Consider the following 21864-nt stretch of genomic DNA (forward strand, 5'->3'; position numbering starts at 1 on the left):
GCATGCACAGATGGCATGCACACAAAAGGGCCGGTTCTTCAGTCACACATTGGGGGCAAAGTCTTGTTATTTTTAATCCCTTTTATGGAATCTCTTCAGATTTATTATATGAGTTGAAATGCACCCTATCCACCCTTCAAAAATATATGTACTGTATACCAAAATATTTATTGTCTGCACTTAAATAAACAGATTAATAACAAATTTACAGAGTCGGGAGGACCATGTAGGTCATCTAGTCGAACCCCCACCCAAGCAGGAAACCCTGCATCATTTCTGACAAATGGCAGTCCAGGTTCTTCTTGAAAGCTTTCAGTGATGACGCTCCCACAATGTCCGAAGGCAAGCTGTAACATTGGTTGAGTGTTCTCACTGTCAGAAAATTTCTCATTTCTAGGTCGAATCTCTCCTTGAGCAGGAGAGAGATCCATTATTCCTTGTCTATCTGTGTTTGGGAAAATAGCTTGACCCCTTTCTCTCTGTGGCAGCCCCTCAAATATTGGAAGACTGCTATCATGTCTGGTCCTTCTCTTCACTAGACCAGCCAGTTTCTTCAATTGCTCACTGTATGTTTTAGCCTCCAGTCCCCTAATCCAGTGTTTCCCAACCTTTTTTGAGCCGCGGCACATTATTCATATTTTCAAAATCCGGGGAACACTGAAAGGGGGGGGGGGGCGGGGCGGGGGGGGAGGGCTAAAGAAAAGTTTGGACAAAAAAACCCTCTCTCTTCCTCCCTTTCGCTCTATTTCTCCCTCTTTCTCTTTTCCTTCCTTCCCTTCTTTCTCTCTCTCCATCCCTCTTTCTTTCTTTCTCTTTTTTGCTCTTTCTCTCTCCCTCCTTCCCTTCCTCTATGTCTTTCTCTCTCCTTTGCTCTCTCTCTCTCTGTCTCTCTTGCTATCTCTTTCTTGCTTTTCTCTCTCTCTTGCTCTCTCTCTCTCTTTCACTGTCTTGCTATATGTCTCTTTCTCTTTGCCTCTCTTGCTATCTCTCTTTCTTTCTCTTTCTCTCTTTCTCTCTCTCTGTCTCTCTTTCTTTCTCTTTCTCTCTCTCTCTGTGCCTCTCTTGCTAAGTCTCTCTTTTTCTCTTGCTATGTCTCTCTTTCTTTTTCTCTCTCTCTGCCTCTCTTGCTATGTCTCTTTCTCTGCCTCTCTTTCTTGCTCTGTCTCTCTCTCTCTGCTTCTCTTGCTATGTCTCTCTTTCTCTCTCTCTCTTTCTCTGCCTCTCTTTCTTGCTCTGTCTCTTTCTCTGCCTCTCTTGCTATGTCTCTCTTTCTCTCTCTCTCTGCCTCTCTTATATGTCTCTCTTTCTTTCTCTCTCTCTCTCAGCTGACTGCAAGCGGGAGCCCTGACGGCGGCAGCTGGACGTGCTGCTGGACACTGTATATGCCAGGCCCGCAGCGCCAGCATGTACGACGTCTAGCAGCACGTCCAACCGCCACCATCAGGGCTACCGCTTGCAGTCAGCTGAGAGAGAGAGAGCGCTCCCTCTCGCCACCGCCATCTCCCCACGACTGCCTGCGGCCACTGCGGCCGCCCCCCGCCCCCCGCTCCCATCGCCAGTGCCCTCCCGCCGGGCCACAAAGGAAACTTGCCGTCGACGCAGGAGAAGCTCCAGCTGGGCGGGGCGCTGCCGGTACTTCCTCTTGGGGCTCCCGCTCGCAGCTGTCAACCGGCTCCTGCTCGATGCCGCGGTTTTCGGCGCTCTCCTGCTGGGTCCCAAAGAAGGAAGGCGGGGGAAAAGGCGCGAAGAATAAAGCTCTCCTTCTTCCTGCCTTCCTTCTTTGGCGCCCAGCAGGAGAGCGCCGAAAACCGCGGCATCGAGCAGGAGGCGGGGGACAGCTGCGAGCGGGAGCCCCAGGACGGAAGTACCGGCAGCGCCCCGCCCAGCTGGAGCTTAGCGGCACACCTGGCCATGTCTCGCGGCACACCGGTGTGCCGCGGCACACCGGTTGGGAAACGCTGCCCTAATCATCTCGGTTCTCTTCTCTGCACTCTTTCTAGAGTCTCAAAATCTTTTTTATAGTGTGGTGGCCAAAACTGGATGCAGTATTCTAAGTGTGTCTCACTAAAGCTTACTACAACTTACTAAAGCAGTATAATAAGAGTGATATTAGTACATAGAAACATAGAAGACTGATGGCAGAAAAAGACCTCATGATCCATCTAGTCTGCCTTTATACTATTTTCTGTATTTTATCTTAGGATGGATATATGTTTATCCCAGGCATGTTTAAATTCAGTTACTGTGGATTTATCAACCACGTCTGCTGGAAGTTTGTTCCAAGCATCTACTACTCTTTCAGTAAAATAATATTTTCCCATGGTGCTTTTGATCTTTCCCCCAACCTCACATGATCTTGATTGCATCCCTGTTAATGCAACTCCTGATCCTTCTATTGCTTTCCCACTCCTTCAAATTGCTGCAATCTTATTTCTGACCCAGGTAATGATTAATAAAGCCTAGAGAAATTTTTTAAAACACCGAGGCTGCCCTGGGATAAGGACGGAATGAAAGGGAAATGCCACTTTAACACAAGTGCAGCTAAGGATGATGTCATCCCGTCTTATTCATAGGTGGATGAGTATAATTGGGCACAGCATGAAAAGGAAAAAAAAAAAAGACATTGCCAGGGCATGTTTGTATCATAGTTTAGGTGCAAAAAGATTCCATGAGGAATGTTTTGATTCTGTCTGCCTTTGCACAGCGTAACAGGAGTGAGAACAACTCCCTCGCTTTATGTCTTTATTGTAGGTTTACAAGTACAAGGTCTAGGGGTGGTGGTGGGGTGGAAAGGGAGAATGAGGCCTTATGATTACTTTACCCAACCTGACGCCCTCCAGATCTCTTCAAAGAATTCTTCAACTTAAATGTGAGGCTAGCTGACACAACTGTTAACTGCAACTCACTCTCTACTGTAATTGGAGGAGAACAAAGAGGGTCCACCAAATTCTAGACACACACACACTCACCACATACACACATACTTTTAGGTCTGTTTCTGTTGTTCCCCTCTGGGAGGAGGTTTCAAAGTATTACTAGTAGGACTTTCTGATTCTGTAATTGTTCCCTATGCTATCCTTCTGATAAACCTGCAAGGCTCATTTCTCTCACCGTGTACATGTATAGAATTTTTTATTGGCCAAGTGTGATTGGACACATAAGGAATTTGTCATTGGTGCATATGCTCTCAGTGTACATAAGGGAAAAGATACATTTGTCAAGAATCATGAGGTACAACACTTAATGATTGCCATGGGGTCAAATAAGCAATGAGGGAACAATCAATATTAATAAAAATCTTAAGGATACAAGCAACAAGTTACAGTCATGCAATCAAAAATGGGAGCAAATGGGTGATAGGAATGATGAAAAAACCTAGTAATTAGTAGTGCAAGCTTAGTAAATAGTTTGACAGTGTTAATTATTTGTTTCTGTGTGGTATAATATATATACAGTAGGTATATACATAATTTTCTTTTCTCCCCCCCCCCCCATGTTCGTGTAGTGTATATTGTGAAGTGGAGACAGCTGTATGCCATGAAATTTCATTTAAATGTATGCCAATTAGTGTATGTTCACAGCAGTGGTAGGCTCCTATGGGTACGGTCAGGTACGCAGTACTGGTAGCAAAATTTTGGTCAGGTACACAGTACCGGTAGCAAAATTTTGACCCCCCCCCCTTTCCCCCCCCTTCTGGGCTCTGGGTTTTTCCTATAGCAGTAAATGCGGTTGAATGTGTATAATTTTAGAAGAGCTGTGTATACGTGTGTGTACATACACTTTATATAGTAGATACTCAGGGGTGGGCCCAGACAGGGGGAGGAACACAGTGGGGTAGCGAAAATGGAGCTCTACCCCAGAGCACCCAATTTGCACTGAACGATGTTGAAACAAAATGCATAAGCCACGCCCATAGTGTGGTAGTAAAAAAATTGGCAGCCCATTACTGGTTCACAGTGACCATAAATCTATTCTGTTCTATTTTGTTCTATTCTTCAACCGTTTTCTTCATTTAGTCATTGGTGTGTTCGCAGAGTTATGAGGGACCAGAAATTTCATTGGAATGAGTGACTTGCTTTCGGGCACGGGCGATGTGAATCACTCGCCTCTCTTAAACTTTTGGAGGCTTTCCCGTCCCCGCCGTCACTCCGGGGTGGGGCCCAGAGTTGGAATCCGGCCCCTAGAAGGTGAGAGGCGTCCGCCCTCAGAAACCAGCTCGGAGCCCCGCGGGAGACTCTCTCGGGCACGGGGCCACGTGGAAGCCCCGAACGGCGCAGGCTTTGGCGCTTCGTTTTGTTTTCCTTTGCCAGGTTTCCCCAACTTTCGCGGGAAGCGCCCGAGTGGGCGGGAACGAGGAGCTGCCTCAGCCGCGCAAAACCCCTTTCGAGGTTGCGTGGCTTCTCCTCTGCCAGACAGGCGCAGCGGCGGGAGAAACAGCTCCGGGTGGCCCCCCGTTTAACCACCTAACTCGAGTGTTTTGATCTCGAAAAGTTTTGAAGAGGTTTCGGAGAGGGAGGAGCAAAGAGACCCAGCGCCTGGTTTTCCCCCACCCTTTTCCCCCCGCTTTTGTCGGGTCCCAGATTTTTTATTTTATTTTATTTGCCCGCCGAAACGAAGGTGGTGGGACGAGGGCGATGGGGCTTCCCTCGTGAACGAGGCCAGAGGAGGACCACAAGAAGGGAGGAAGAAAGAAGAATCCCGGCCCGGAGGATGCTGACTGAAACCAAGTAATGCCAACATGTACGTTTCAGACTCGGCACTTGTCCTTACTGAAAGGAATCACGCTTTGCTCTTCTTCTTCTTCTTCTTCTTCTTCTTCTTCTTCTTCTTCTTCTTCTTCTTCTTCTTCTTCTTCTTCTTCTTCTTCTTCTTCTGTCTCCTCTTCTTCCCCCTCTTCTCCTTCTCTTCCTCTTCCTCCTTTTCCTCTTCTTCCTCCGTCTCCTCTTCCTTTTCCTCCTCCTCTTCCTCCTCTTCTTCCTCTTCCTCCTTTTCCTCTTCCTCTTCCTCCGTTTCCTCTCTTCTTCTTCTTCTTCTTCTTCCTCTTCTTCTTCTTCTTCCTCTTCCTGCTCCTGCTCCTGCTCCTTTTCCTTCTTCTTTTCCTTCTCTTCCATTCCCTCTTTTTTTCCTTCAAGCCTTGCGAATCGATCTCAGTTCCCTTGTCAGCCTGGGGAGAAGTGAACGCCTTTGGGTTTTGCCTTCTTTTGCACGGTATATCCCAGCCAAAGGATTTGATGCCCTAATATACCGTGCAAAAGAAGCGTAGGACAATCCCAAAGGCTTTCGCTTCTCCCGAGGCTGACAATCTTTTTTTCTTTTCTTTTCTTTCTTTTTTCCTTCTTAGGGATTTGGCTTTCTTTTGGCCGAATGCAGCTCGGTCGTTTGTGGTTTTAGTGTGTGTTAGGACAGAACCGTGTAACTTGCCTGTGCAGAGTAAAAAGTAGGGCCCCAAAAGCTAACTTTAGGGGGGAAAGGTTAAAAAGAACAAAAGCCCAGTTCCGATGGAACAGATTTAGCCCAATTGTTGACAGCTGGAAAAGTTTCTTTTGTGGGTTTCTTTTTCAAAAAAACAACCACATGAGTTCACCTGCTGGATTTAAAGTAATAGTTAAAATCACCCGTTTCCTTTTTCTTGCACCTTTGCACTGCAGCTGGATGAGTAGTTCATAGAAGAGTTAGCCTTAGGTTTTTACTTAGAACTTTGATATCTAGTTTCACATCTCAGTATTGAGATCACTAAATATTATTTGGTGGTGGCATAATTTAAAACCCCAGCTTTATCTGAGGGAAGATATGAATAAACTGTTTTACAAAGAAATACTTGCAGCCAAAAAAAGATATTCTGTCAAAAAGAAGAACAAGAAACTCATGAAAAAAAGATATTCACCACCTTTAACTTTCATGGTTCTTTGGTTACTGGGTTGTCAGTGAGAGATCTTCTTTTCTATCTTGGTGAGAAAATATGGTATTTAGATTTGCATGACTATGCATGTAACTTTCCTATTTGCTGAACTGATTTATTAGACCAAATGTGCTGCATTACAATATTCTATAGTGACCAAAAGATTACTTTTGCTTTGGATTCATACTTGCTACGTATCATATGAAAATATATAGTTGTGAGTCAGAAAGGAATAATGGAAATCATTTTGAAAATAAATTATCCCACTTTATCTATAATGCCTAGGAACTTTTAATAAAGCAAATTACCGAGAATCATCTTCATAAATCTTCCTGTAAGAAATTTATCCCAAAATCTGCTTGCTTGGGATTAGAAATCTTTAGTTATTGAAATTAATCTTAAAAAGTAGTATTTTTATACTATGTCCCTCATACTAATCCCGTTTGTTTGTTTGTTTGTTTGTTTGTTTGTTTTGTTTGTTTGTTTAAAATATTTATATGGCTGCCCATTTTAAGAAGCATTGGGGAGTTCACAACAATAATAAAACCAATAAGTATAAAACAATTGTAAAACAATGAAACTATTCTGAATAATTTGCAAGGAAAGGTATAAATGGAGACATAGTATTTTTAAAACTGTACTACAAATTATAAGTAACTAGAATGACACCTGTGAACATGAATGTGATAATCTAAAGAGAATGTTATAAGAATATGGGCAGATATAAAATAGCATAGATAATGTTTACTTACCAGTGTAAGAAAAGGTTAAGGTTAGGAGGACTCATATTGTATGCTGTTTTTGTCTTTGTGTTTTACTACTATGATGTGGGGAGGGATAATTACAAATACTAGAATAGATTAAGGAAATAGTCTAAACTTGATACCTTATTACACTTGGTGGGAAACAAACTAAATTGAAAAGTATGTATGTTTCTGAATAAATATGCATAGGATAGATGAAATTTGTACATAAAATCTCATCAGCTTATTGATTGATGGTATATTAAATGAATGCTTGGTTGTCTTTGAACTTGGGACACAGTACTTTAATCAAGATTGTTGTGATAGTGAAATTAGATAAGATTGCATTATAATAACTGTTGAACCCTTAGGCTAAAATAGAAAAAAAAATCTGTGCAACCAATACATCGTAGTCATTAAGTAATATAATTAATTTGGTTCAGTTCCTGATTATTAGTTACAAAAATTGAAGTGAAAAGGTTGAAGTGAATTCAGTTGATCATTATACATTATTACTAGTAATGGTTAATATCGCATGGTAATATCCTTCTATTAAGTCTGATTTTATTTGTGGTTCATTTTTTCCAACGTATTTTGGAAGTTGCAAACTCCATCCTTTTTAAAAAAGGAAACAGTATATATATATATCTACTTTGTATGATATCAGCAAAAATGCTATTCAAGGAGAAAACCCTATTTGCAGTTGAAACTTCATTTTTAGTTAGCAGCTGCATGAATTCTAGTAGTTCTGATGGGTAGCCATGCAGGGTCATAATTATATGAATGAAACCATGGAAACTTATAACTCATTCTATTCATTAATCTTTCCAAAGTCAAGCTTTGTTGCATGCCATTTTAGAAAGTTGTATAGAGCTCTCTATAACAGTACGTCATGTTGATAGCACAGTAGTGCTAAACATCTCTCTAATTCCTTTTGATTTTTGTAATATGACTGTCTGGTAAATTACTTAATCAGCAATATATATGTATTAAAATAAAGGGATTTAATATTAATGATTCATTTCAGCTGCCTTAATCTTCAAGGGTGCATTTTTACTACCATTTATAATAAAAAGGCTTTAAGGCAAATTATGGCACTTTCCTAAAAGTACTGGTAAGCCTAAATAGTGCCCTGCTAGAATATGTCTGTCTGTCTGTCTGTCTATCTATAGATCTATCGATCTATCTTCATCTTAAACCAAGATGTTTATTATCCATTTTCCTATATACTTTTCCTTTTTTATTGGACAGCGTTTAAAATTGATCACCAAACTTTATATAAAAGATTATACCTCCAAGAAATTCTGCATGCTAGTAAATAATAATGGGCATCCTTAAATATATTATGCTTATCAAAACCATTTCCTATCATTATTTTGATCACAACTGTTGATTGGTATAAATAAAAGATGAGAAATCTACTAAGTCTATAGATAGAAATTTTACATATGCATTGGTTTTAGAACATAATTTTTTTTAGTTTAATGGACGATATGTCAAAACACATTCATAATTCTCAGAGTACTCTAGCTGTTAAAAGTATTAATGAAAATTTCCTTCCTTCCTTCCTTCTTTCCTTCCTTCCTCCCTCCGTCCCTCCCTCCCAAACTTCTTTTAAGTTATTAAGCCAAATGTACCTTGCCTTAATAAAAGCATCTAAGTGAAATTCATTTTTTGGCTGAGAATAACATGAATTGTGTTCTGTCTGATTACTGAATTTATTATATCTTGTACATACCTCACACGGTTTTGCAGTCTAAGAACCACAGTTGGTGGCTGCAGTGGTAGCAAATGAGAGAAAAAAAACACCTCTGACAGATATTAGTGGTAGTAGTAATATCAATCGATGGACATTAGAATACAAATCCCAGAGATATTGCAACAGCTTGTAAGAGAAGGAATTGTGGAGAGGAATGTGGAAAAAGACAAAATGGGAGTATTGTATTTAAAATTATTGTATAATGAAAACTTTTAAGTTACAGCCTATGGTAGACTTGGTATTAAAAAAGTTCCAATCCAGAAAAGTGTGTGTGTGTGTGTGTGTGGAGAGAGAGAGTAATAATAAAGCTGACATATTTATTAAGGGCTACCTTACAGATGCATAAGATTTCCAGGAACTTGGAGCAATTTCAATAGGCATAATTTCTCTTTCAAGGTGAAAAAGATCTCTTTAAGTAGGATTGATTGAAAGAGATAGCCCTCTGAGATTCAAAATTGAGTCTATATTTGCACTGTTTAGATTAGCTGAATATTATAGCTGTGGAATAATATAGTACATTGATCATTTGGGATTTTTTTGTCTGGATACATAAGATATTTTCATTTACAGAATCAGGGTCATAGTACCAGCCTATCCTTAAAATATAAAAATTTCTTCAGCCATTTATTCTTAGTTAAAATTCTTAGCCTCTCCGTAGGCTATTTCAGTATTATACAGATATAGAAAAAACTATGCTAAGAAACATATAGGCAAACTTCTCATCTAGTGAAGAATTCAGAATATGTGTGTTCATTTACTAACCATTCATTATGTATCTCTGGTATCTCATTTTCAGAAATTTTAGCAAGGATTTATTTTCAATTGCATTGACATCTAGGACAATCATTGTGTTGTGTGCTAATCCGGTTATTTTAGCATGTCTGGCTTCATCAAAGAGCTTTTTATTTTTCAGAGAGCAAAACGTAGTGTAGGATCACCATTAAGTTTAAAGTTACTGTTCATCAGAAATCTGAATCACTTTTTGATTTGATAATTTAAAACACCCTTCAATAAAGAAAAATATGGTTGATTAATCAGCTACTTATAAAAAATCAATATCATGTGTAATTTAATTTTTAACTAGAATGAAATTGATCTTGTTTGTACATTTACCTTTAATAGACATAGACATTTTTATTTCCTTTCTAAGGAATTGATGATCTGTGTAAGAAATCTCCATGCCATTATCAAGGGGAAAACAAGTTGTATTAGATATATAAACTCCCTGTTAAAATGGCTGTTTTTGTCTCAAAAGAAAAACCAAAAGGAGATACTTTCCATACACAGAGATTAAACTCAAAATGACTTCTTGTTTTACTGATGTTTTAGATTAGATCTTTCATAATTCTGGAAGGACATATGGAACTGGAGGTGAGGCATCTGGAGGATATTAGGCCGCCTGTGAGGAAACCCATATGTTCTCAGAAGACCTAAGCGCTGGCTTTGATTTGATTCATATTCCCTTTCTCACGTAGGCACAATTGTCATGAATCTGGTGAAAATAAATATTTTAAGGTTGATGGCTACAAATATGGGGTTAATATTAATATAGACCAGTGATGGCGAACCTTTTTTTCCTCGGGTGCCGAAAGACCAGGCGGGCGTGCTATCGTGCATGTGCGAGTGCCCACACCTATAATTCAGTGTCTGGGGAGGGTGAAACAGCTTCTTGCGCACACACCCCGGAGACCCTCTGGAGGCCAGAAACAGCCTGTTTCCCAACTTCTGGTAGGCCCCACAGGCTCGTGTTTTGCCCTTCCCAGGCTCCAAAACCTTCTCTGGAGCCGGGGGGAGGGTAAAAAACGCCCTCCCCCATCCCCATGGAAGGTCTCTGGAAGCCAAAAATGCCCTCCCAGAGCCTCTGTGCAAGCCAAAAATCAGATAGCCAGCACAAACATGCATGTTGGAGTTCAGCTAGGGCAATGGCTTGAGTGCCAGCAGATGTGGCTCCGCGTGCCACTTGTGGCACCCGTGCCATAGGTTTGCCATCACTAATAGAAACATAGAAACATGTCTGACGGCAGAAAAAGACCTCCTGGTCCATCTAGTCTGCCCTTATACTATTTTCTGTATTTTATCTTAGGATGGATATATGTTTATCCCAGGCATGTTTAAATTCAGTTACTGTGGATTTATCTACAACATCTGCTGGAAGTTTGTTCCAAGGATCTACTACTCTTTCAGTAAAATAATATTTTCTCATGTTGCTTTTGATCTTTCCCCCAACTAACTTCAGATTGTGTCCCCTTGTTTTTGTGTTCACTTTCCTATTAAAAACACTTCCCTCCTTGACCTTATTTAACCCTTTAATATATTTAAATGTTTCGATTATGTCCCCCCCTTTTCCTTCTGTCCTCCAGACTATACAGATTGAGTTCATTAAGTCTTTCCTGATACGTTTTATGCTTAAGATCTTCCACCATTCTTGTAGCCCGTCTTTGGACCCATTCAATTTTGTCAATATCTTTTTGTAGGTGAGGTCTCCAGAACTGAACACAGTATTCCAAATGTGGTCTCACCAGCATTCTATATAGCGGGATCATAATCTCCCTCTTCCTGCTTGTTATACCTCTAGCTATGCAGCCAAGCATCCTACTTGCTTTCCCTACCGCCTGACTACACTATTCACCCATTTTGAGACTGTCAGAAATCACTACCCCTAAATCCTTTTCTTTTGAAGTATTTGCTAACACAGAACTGCCAATATAGATATAGATATCCAATATAGATATAGATATATATAATATAGACCAATAGCATTTAATAAAGTAGTAATCTCATTTTATATATTATAAATTGCAGTTAATGAATATCAAACTCTGGCCTGTACCTCCTACATGACAATAAGGCTTCAAAACAGCTTTCTACTAAAATTAGTGAAGGCAACTTTAAAACTCTGTTGTTACATGCTGGGAAGACATATTTAAAACTCAGAATACAACTCTGTTCAAGATGTAACTGAGTTGACCAGAAAAAAAATCTAAATGGTTCAAGAGTGTGACTTCCTTTCTTTCTAGATCTCTGCCGTATATGTCACCATCCATTCATTTTCCTTTTGATCACGTACAGCAGAAGTGGAGAACACAGAGTCCCTTAGATACTGATGAACTGTACTTTATATAATCAAGTCAGAATGCCCTTTGTTAAGTGGACTTGTAGGTACAGAATACAATGATATACTCTCTTATGTTGTGGTAGCAGTACAGTGGTACCTCTACCTAAGAACGCCTTTGCTTAAGAACTTTTCTAGATAAGAACCAGGTGTTCAAAAAAAATTTGCCCCTTCTTTATTTCTTTATTTATTATTTAGATTTGTATGCCGCCCCTGTCCGAAGACTCGGGGCGGCTCACAACAAGATAGAACAAATCATAAATAATCCAAATAACATTAAAATATTTAAAAAAATTTTTTTTTAAAAAACCCCATATACTAACAGACACACACACAAGCATACCATGTATAAATTGAACATGCCCGTGGGAGGTGTTTCAATTCCCCCATGCCTGACTGCAAAGGTGGGTTTTAAGGAGTTTACGGAAGGCAGGAAGAGTAGGGGCAGTTTTAATCTCTGGGGGGAGTTGGTTCCAGAGAGTCGGTGCCGCCACAGAGAAGGCTCTTCCCCTGGGGCCCGCCAACCGACATTGTTTAGTTGACGGGACCCGGAGAAGGCCCACTCTGTGGGACCTAATCGGTCGCTGGGATTCGTGCGGCAGGAGGCAGTCTCGGAGATATTCTGGTCCAGTGCCATGAAGGGCTTTAAAGGTCATAACCAACACTTTGAATTGTGACCAGAAATTGATTGGCAGCCAATGCAGGTTGCGGAGTGATGGTGAAACATGGGCATACCTAGGTAAGCCCATGACTGCTCTCGCAGCTGCATTCTGCACGATCTGAAGTTTCCGAACACTTTTCAAAGGTAGCCCCATGTAGAGAGCATTACAGTAGTCGAACCTCGAGGTGATGAGGGCATGAGTGACTGTGAGCAATGAGTCCCGGTCCAGATAGGGCCGCAACTGGTGCACCAGGCGAACCTGGGCAAACACCCCCCTCGCCACAGCTGAAAGATGGTTTTCTAATGTGAGCTGTGGATCGAGGAGGACGCCCAAGTTGCGGACTCTCTCTGAGGGGGTGAATAATTCCCCCCCCCCCGGGTAATGGACGGACAGATGGGATTGTCCTTGGGAGGCAAAACCCCCAGCCACTCCGTCTTATCCGGGTTGAGTTTCAGTCTGTTGACACCCATCCAGGCCCCAACAGCCTCCAGACACCGGCACATCACTTCCACCGCTTCGTTGACTGGACATGGGGTGGAGATGTAAAGCTGGGTATCATCAGCATATTAATGATACCTCACCCCATGTCCTTGGATGATCTCACCCAGCGGTTTCATGTAGATATTAAATAGCAGGGGGGGAGAGGACCGACCCCTGAGGCACCCCACAAGGGAGAGACCTCGGAGCTGACCTTTGACCCCACACTAACACCGACTGCGACCGGCCAGAGAGGTAGGAGGAGAACCACTGGAGAACAGTGCCTCCCACCCCCAACCCCTCCAGCCGGTGCAGAAGGATACCATGGTCGATGGTATCGAAAGCCGCTGAGAGGTCAAGGAGCACCAGGACAGAGGATAAACCCCTGTCCTGGGCCCGCCAGATATCATCCATCAACGTGACCAAAGCAGTTTCCGTGCTGTAACCGGGCCTGAAACCCGACTGCTGGGGACCTAGATAATCGGCTTCTTCCAAGGACCATTGCAGCTGGAGTGCCACCACCTTCTCAACAACCTTCTCCATAAAGGGAAGGTTGGAGACTGGACGATAGTTATTAAGTATGGCTGGGTCCAGGGAAGGCTTCTTGAGAACCATTTTCTACTTAAGAACCCAAGCCTGGAAATTTTTCCCAGGAAATTTGAGGCCCGGCCAGTTTCCTGCCATTCCCCCTGGGTTTCTCTCTGGCGCATTGTATGGGAGGCAGCCTCGCGCCAGGTGTATGGGAGGCGCATGGTCCTCTTCGCTGCCTCAGAGTCCCTCTTTTTTTAAAAAGCTTTAAAGTTTTGGATTTTTTTGATTCACCTCACCTTTTTCCTCCGGCAGAGACTATCCTCCTCCTCTTCTTCCTCCTCCTCCTCCCACCCAAATTCCGAGCTTTTATTTCTTTCCTAATGGGTTTGCATGCATTATTTGTTTTTACATTGATTCCTGTGGGAAAAATTGCTTCTACTTACAAACATTTCTACTTAAGAACCTGGTCACAGAACAAATTAAGTTCTTAAGTAGAGGTACAATTTATTTTATTTTATTTATTTATTTGGTCAAGCACGTATATGAAACATTAATAGAAACATTAATATGAATATATAATAAGTACAAACATGGTTCTGAGAATATTATATTTTTTTAATACATGGAGACTTTAGGACAGGGACAGTAGGCACTCTGAAGCGCTTATGCACTCACCTTACAGGCCTCTTAGGAATGGGGTGAGATCAATGGTGGACAGTTTAAGGTTAAAGATTTGGGGAAGAAACTACAGATTCGGGTAATATATTGCAGCCATTGATCACTCTGTTGCTGAAGTCAAATTTTTTGAAATCAAGTTTGGAGTGATTTACATTAAGTTTGTATCTATTGTGAGCTCATTTATTATTTTGGTTGAAGCTAAAATAGTAATTGGCAGATAGGACATTATAGCATATAATTTTAACACAAAATTATATTCTATAATTTTTCTAGGTCTAAAATTTTTCTAGGGTTAAAATTTCAAACCTGGTGGACTAAGGTATCTGTTGCGAATGGAAGAATGTAATATTCGTCTCATGAAATATCTCTGGACATTCTCAATTGTATTAATGTCCGATATGTAGTGTGGGTTCCAGACAGATGAGCTGTATTCAATAATTGATCTAGGAAATGTTTTATATGCTCTATTTAGAAGTACAATATTACCAGAGAGGAAGCTATGCAATATTTAATGTCTTCTTAGCAATGCTATTGCAGTGAGTTCTGGCACCTAGATCATTAGAGATAATAATAATAATAATAATAATAATAATAATAATAATAATAATAATAATAATTATTATTATTATTATTATTTTAGATTTGTATGCTGCCCCTCTCTGAAGACTCCAAGGTCATTTACTGAGTGAAGATTATCAACAATGTCTAGTTTGTATTTTGTACAGTGGTACCTCGAGATACGAGTTTAATTCGTTCCGGACCTGGGCTCTTAAGTCGAGCAGCTCTTATCTCGAACGACTTTTCCCCATAGGAATTAATGTAAATAATTTTAATTGGTTCCAGCCCTCAAAAAACTCACAAAGTTAGTCTAAATTATGCAGAAAGACATGTTTTTAATGAAGAAATGTACATGTACATATAAATGAATAATGAAGTTTCTTTCACTTAACTTGTAAACTTTCTTAAACTTTTAAATTTACATATGTTCAACTTCTCTGCCACCCAATCCTGTAGGACAGAGGTCCCCAACCCTTTTTGCACCAGGGACCGGCTTTAAGCGATCAAGAGAGGAATGGGTGAATGAATGGACGGAGGGTGGGAAGGAAGGAAGGAAAGAGGGAAGGGACAGGAACAGAGGAAGGAAGGAAGGAAACTTATGAAAGGGGAGAGTAAGAGAGGAATGAGTGAAGGGAGGGAGGGAGGGAAGAAGGTGGGAAGGAGAAAGAAAAGAAGAAATAGAGGGAGGGAAGGTAAAAGAGAGAAAGAAAAAGAGCAAGAAAGAAAGCTGCAAGCACCCCCCCGAGCCCCCCAGGCCGGCTGCAACCTTTTAAAACACGCGCGCCGCTTCGCAGCTGTCTCCTGAAGCCGAACGCGGAAGTTAGCGTTTGGCTTCAGGAGACAGCTCCTTGGCGCTTGTATCTCGAATTTGGGCTTGTAAGTAGAACAAAAATATCTCTCCCCTCCCAGCTCTTATCTCGAGTTGCTCTTAAGTAGAGCAGCTCTTATGTCGGGGTTCCACTGTATTCTGATTATTTTTGCCAATGTGTAAGACTGAACATTTGTTGATTGATATTTGAAGTTGCTACTTGATTGACCATTCTGATACATCGTCAATGTCTTTTTAAAGGATAGTAGTATTGTTAGTGGTGTTGAATAGTTTTACATCAACTGCAAAGAGGATGCAGTTGCTGTTCATAATGTCACAAAGGTCACTTATGTAAAGAGTAAAGAGAGTTGGTCCTAAAAGGCTGCTTTGGAGAACTCTGCTGTTAACAGGTACAGGGATTAATAAAGCATTTCCTATTTTGACCACTTGTTGCCTGTTTGACAGGAACACAGTAATCCATTTGTGCTAAAGTCCAGAAATGCCATAAGATTTTATTTTCAGGAAGTAGTTTGCCCTGTACTACTGAGTCAAAGGCTTTGCAAAAGTCTCTGTAAATTGTGTCTATTGCTTTACTCTGATCAAGTTGTGTAGAGTTGCAGAGAGGAGTTGTAGATTGCAGGATACATTTTTCCTGAAACCAAATTGTTTGCAATTTTGATTGTATACAATAAACAGTATACAATTTATTTGTATCCTCAGAGACACCCATATTGCTTTCCCTACACCAGACAACTTTCCTTGCTATCCCAAACCAAATCCCCCCCCACCCCCAGTTGATACCAAGTTATGCCATGGTGGCAGACTATATAAAAACACAGCCTAGGAATGGGCAGCATATGATGTGAGACAGAATGGTGACTCATATGATCCCATTTTGAACAAATAAAGTATCAGTAATAAAGAAGCTGCATAGCAGCCAGGTTGGAGTGAAATGGGAAATACAAATGTCCCTTGGCTCTAATTAAATGTTAGCGTAGTCATTATTATTATATAGCCATTTCCTTAATAGATGCAGTAGTGTAAAAATGAGTGTAAGCAGTTGCTCTGATACCTCAACAGAGGAAATGAAAAGTTGGCCAGCCTCTTTGGTTAGTCATAGTGCGATTCTTGCCTGGCCTGTATGCAGTGGGGTAATTCCTATACTAGTGAGCATGCAATGATCACCAGCTAAAGCACATTGTCTCGGACCCTATATGTACAAAAGGAAGTTAAAGAAAATGGGTAGTACAGTACATTCATTTCAGCTTCCTCTTCTCTGTTGGTAGTGATGATCACACTTATTTCACAGAGATAGGAATTAATGAATAATGATGACTAGCTTTGGTTCCAGATTATGATTCTTGTAAATGTAATCTAATTTGCATGACATATTTCGTCTTAAGCAAATATTGCATTTACCATGCTCAAAGTCTGCCTATAATGTGAGACATTATTATGATTATTATTATTATTATTATTATTATTATTATTATTATTATTATTATTATTATTATTATTTAGATTTGTATGCCGCCCCTCTCCGAAGACTGGTGACCCTGTGATATATTTTTATTTCCATATCCTTTTTTGTGAAAGGTGTTGTGTCCTAGAATTCCCAGTTGTAGTAAAGGGGCATAGTTAGATCCTAGGAAGACAAGAGTCAATAATATACAAAGTGTACTAATGATATCAGGATTGATCCCAAATCTTCACTGGATACACAGAAGAGAATGCAGGGAGAATAGTCAAGCATCCCTGTGTGACTTTTAATGTTGCAGCTAGAACCAAGTCAATGTTTTTACTATCAGAATAGCTATTTGTTTTTCCACTGTACATTACAGTAAACTAGGTGAAGCTGTAAGATCCAGCAAGGCTTCCACTAATCCACTGGCTGATGGAACACAAATACAATTTGTGTGTGTGTGTGTGTGTCAGGAAAGGACCTGAGAAATTTCTGTATTCTAAAACCTAAATTTCACCCTTGGACTACACCCTTCTATTGTTAGTCCAGTCTTATATCCATCTTTGCTGTTTTCTCTTTAAATCAGTTCTCTTTAAATCAGAGGCCAGTAAGGGGCGTACATAAGTGCACTGGTGTGCCTTTCATCCCCTGTCCAATTGTCTTTCCTTTCTCTCACTTATCATATATATGATAAGTGAGAGAAAGGAAAGACAATTGGACAGGGGACGAAAGGCACACCAGTGCACTTATGTATGCCCCTTACTGGCCTCTGATTTAAAGAGAACTGATATGATGTATATCCTTTCATATATCCTCTCCTCTAAGTTCACTTTACTCTTATATATATTACTACATGTCTATTTTTCTTCCTATGTATTTGTGTATTGGACAAATGAATGAATGAATAAATAAATAAATAAATAAATAAATAAAATAAAGATCTTGGGTTCGGTAAATTTGAGTATTTGCTTGTTTTCAGTGCCATTCACACAACAGTACCTTGGGAGTGCTTTTCATGAATAGCAGCTTTATTCTGAAACAATTGGAGATCAGCAGAAAACTGTCTCTGTTTTAGATAAGAAATAAATAATAGTAGTTATTTGATTAAAAACAGATTGAAGAAAGCAGCTCTTAGAAGAAAAAGTAGGTTTGTAGTCTCAGGAATGTTAAAGAGGTATCTTAAATTTTTCCCATTCTTTGTTCCATAGGATGTTATATGTGATTCAGATGAGGTGCTGTCAGTGGAAAAGGAAGTCACATTTATTTTTTCTGTTCATACTCAGTCTTTTCTGCATACAGATTTCAGGTAAGATACCATAAATATTTCTTCAGTAAATCATTAGAAACGCTGTTTTAGAAAACTATATTTATATTGGTGTTATGGAAGCTTTGCAAAAGGTATTAGAAGATAATTATATTAATAATTATACTAATAAGATATTATTATTATTTTATTAATAAAACAAACATAAACCTTTCAGATAGATTTTACTTCATCAGTAATCCTAATTTTTCTTGTCTATTAGTGTCTGGGCACAATTCAAGGCATTGATTATTACCTATAAAGCCCTATATGGCTCAGGGCCAGATTATTTACAGAACGTCCCTTGCCACATACCTCCCAGAGACCAAGTCTACGGAGAAGGGCGGCATACAAATCTTATAAATAATAATAATAATAATAATTAGAGCACACAGAGTCAGCCTCCTCCGGGTTCCGTCAGCTAAACAATGGAGGGCCTTTTCTGTTATTGCCCCAATTTTATGGAATCAACTCCTCCCCAAGGTCCGTATGGCCCCCACCCTGCTGGTTTTCCATAATGCCACGAAGACCTGGCTATGCCGGCAGGCCTAGGGGCCTAAATCAACCACTAGCTTATCCATGTGTCTAGATTGGTTTGAATAACTAATATGTATGCAATTGAATTGTCTTTAGTTTTAATTACAATTTTAGAAATTAGGTTTTTTTCCTGGACATCCTTTTTATTGCTGCTGTTATTTGTAATTTTTATCCTGTTGTAAGCCGCCCTGAGTCCTTCGGGATTGGGTGGAATAGAAGTAAAATAAAATAAAATAAATAAATAAATAAATTACATTTCACAATTTATTAAGCTACAATGTTCAGATCAGGTAAAGTGATGGGCTGCTGCTGGTGTGGGCCACTCTATAGAGTGGTAGTAAAATTAATGTGTGCACAGCTGTGCATCACCGGTGGGTGGGTGTGCCCCCATGCAAGATTTGGCTTCTGTGCATACACAGGAAGCCAAATCTCATGCAAGGATGCTTGCCTGTGCGAGATTCTGGCAATTTTTGCCAGGGTTTTGCTTCTGCGCATGCGGCCTCCAGGAGCGCAATGGGAGCAGCCCTTCACTGGATCAGATGCCCAAGTAACATATGGGTGGAAGCATAAGGTTCATCATGTTGTACTTCCTTGTGCACCACACAGAAGCTTATGTGCAATTTTTATTTGTTTGTTTGTTTATTTATTTATTTATTATTTATTTATTAGATTTGTATGCCGCCCCTCTCCGTAGACTCGGGGCGGCTCACAACAATAATAACACAATATATAACAAATCTAATAATTAAAAGTCACTAAAAACCCCTTATTAAAATATTACATAAACACATACATACCATGCATAAACTGTATAGGCCTGGGGGAGATGTCTCAGGTCCCCCATGCCTGGGGGCAGAGGTAGGTTTTAAGAAGTTTACGAAAGACAAGGAGGGTAGGGGCAATTCTAATCTCCGGGGGGAGCTGATTCCAGAGGGTTGGGGCCGCCACAGAGAAGGCTCTTCCCCTGGGTCCCGCCAGATGACATTGTTTAGTTGACGGGACCCGGAGAAGGCCAACTCTATCGGACCTAACCGGTTGCTGGGATTCGTGTGGCAGAAGGCGGTCTCGGAGATATTCTGGCCCGATGCCATGAAGGGCTTTATAGGTCATGACCAACACTTTGAATTGTGACTGGAAACTGATCGGCAACCAGTGCAGACTGCAGAGTGTTGGTGTGACATGGGCATACCTAGGGAAGCCCATGATTGCTCTCGCAGCTGCATTTTGCACGATCTGAAGTTTCCGAACACTCTTCAATGGTAGCCCCATGTAGAGAGCGTTATAGTAGTCAAACCTCGAGGTGATGCACAATGTGCTAGAAACAGAATTTCACAACAGCTATAATAACAGCACCAAATATAAGTGGATGTTAAAGTTCATTAATATTAGGACTTAGTATAGAAAATTCAGTGCAATAGGAATTGAACAAAAGTTACACTTCATTACCACAAATATCACCTATCAATCTAATAATTATTTCTTTCAATATGAACTGCACACACAATAGTATCATTTAAGAGGTTGTTTTGTGAAGCATCTTCTAAAAGTGTGTTGCGAATAGAAAGTATAGCTTCATTTGTTATGCAGAGTAAGCAATTTTATTATACTGGACTATGAAACACATGAAAAATAAAAAAGGAGGAAAACAGATCCCCTGGAAGGAAGGAAGGAAACAAGCTGGAAATTTCCCTCCTTGGCACATCTCTGATGTTCTGATAGGAGTGGCCTTTAATTATGGCTTTGATGTTATTTTTCCTTGTCACCTTGCGATATTTGTGAATATGTGCCAATAATTCTTTGAAGGTGTGGTTATATTTTTTTGCAAACAGCAGAATGGAAGTAATTAGACTTCCTCTACTTTGTGTATATAGTTTGGATTAGATTTGCAATTAAGTAGAGCACAGTGAGTTAAGTAAGTAAGTAAGTAACCATACTAGACTGTCTCTTCATGATTGCTATAATGATAAAGGTTATTTCTGAAAATATATCTTATTTATTTTATTTAAACATTTTATTAAATGGTAAATTGGATTTAGTGAAGACTGGGTGGGTAACATGACTTGCTCTGAGAAGCAGAAGGAAGGAATTGCTTTTGGTACAGATAAATTCCTTCTATTCAGAAGACAACAATAGCCAGGAAAAATTGCGGCGCCGGACTTACCCGGCAGCAGGCTTTGCTGGAGGGACCGGGAGACACCGGACCCTCATGGCGGCCGCCATTTTGAATCCCGAGCGAAGTCTCGCGATGCGAGACTTCACTCGGGAGTTCGGGCCTGACTGGCCCGGCTGCTGATTGGTCCGGGCGGGGCCTGCTTGCCCTATATAAGGGCGAGCAGGCCCGGGGCTCTCCCTTTTCGCCCGGACAGCAGAGCCACGAGCAGACACCCGCCTGCCCTCCCTATTTTGCAGTGTGCTTAGGGGTCGCCCTTAGGGGGCCGAATGGGAATTTTTTGCAGTTCTGTCTCTTAGCCGAGCTGTTTTTTCGCCCATTCCACACTGAGGAGATGGATGTGCGGTTAGGGAGTGCTTGCATTTATTAGGTTAATTGGCTTACCTTTGGTCATTTGGGTAGGCAGGTTAGGGGCGGAAAACTAGGGTGGTTTAGCAACCGCGCGTTCTCCCTTGGGCATCTTTGGGGATGATTGACAGGTTCTCCGCAAGCTCATGGAGGGAGTGTCTGCCTGAGCAGCTGGGGGGAACCTGTCTTTGGGTCCTGCACCTTTAATTCCCGGATTCGGGTTAGCCGGTGGGACCCCCCTCATGCAAAGCATGGCAGGGTCGCAGGTGATGGTCTGGTCCCTCACCTGGACTTGCATCGAGATACGCCCATGAGTTGCCCAGGAAGGTTTTTGTCATAACGTCATTTCCGCCCCGGAAGTATTTGTTTGACCCTGCAGGTCCATTTCCGGGTCATAGTTGATTATGCTAATTTATGCAAAGTAATGAATAAATTATGCAAATTTATGTTAATAAAAATGACCCAGTTTAAATCCAGCTCTTGTGTCCGTGTCGTTACTCCGTCTCTCCAGCAAAAAGCAACACAAAGAAGAGTAGAATAAATTCAGTGGATGGTGGATTAAACTGCTAGCAGGAGGGATATGACTGCTACTGCTGCAATAGCCAGGGTGGCACAGTGGTTAGACTGCAACACTGCAGGCTACTTTAGCTAACTGCCTAGATGTAGTTCAGCAGTTCAGATCTCACCATTGTCTCAAGGTTGACTCAGCCTTCCATCCATCCGAGATGGGTAAAATGGGGACCCAGATTGTTGGGGGCAATATGCTGATTCTGTAAAGTGCTTAGAGAGGGCTGTAAAAGCACTATGAAGCACTATA

The 21864-nt window shown here is 40.9% G+C and overlaps 1 protein-coding gene across 4 annotated transcripts in view; it reads left to right on the top strand.

Moving 5' to 3' along the window:
- The first annotated feature begins 4664 nt into the window (after positions 1-4664).
- The window catches only part of ADGRG6 (adhesion G protein-coupled receptor G6), a 143947-nt gene continuing 126747 nt past the window's right edge, over positions 4665-21864 (top strand). For all 4 annotated transcript variants that reach the window (XM_070733639.1, XM_070733637.1, XM_070733640.1 and 1 more), the window contains exons 1-2: positions 4665-4740; positions 17898-17995. In XM_070733639.1, coding sequence (XP_070589740.1) covers positions 4739-4740; positions 17898-17995 — 100 coding nt within the window. In that variant the 5' untranslated portion in view covers positions 4665-4738. The remainder of the gene's footprint in view (positions 4741-17897; positions 17996-21864) is intronic.

Source organism: Erythrolamprus reginae, chromosome 1 (genome assembly GCF_031021105.1).
Source record: "Erythrolamprus reginae isolate rEryReg1 chromosome 1, rEryReg1.hap1, whole genome shotgun sequence".
Classification (NCBI taxonomy): Eukaryota; Metazoa; Chordata; class Lepidosauria; order Squamata; family Dipsadidae; genus Erythrolamprus; species Erythrolamprus reginae.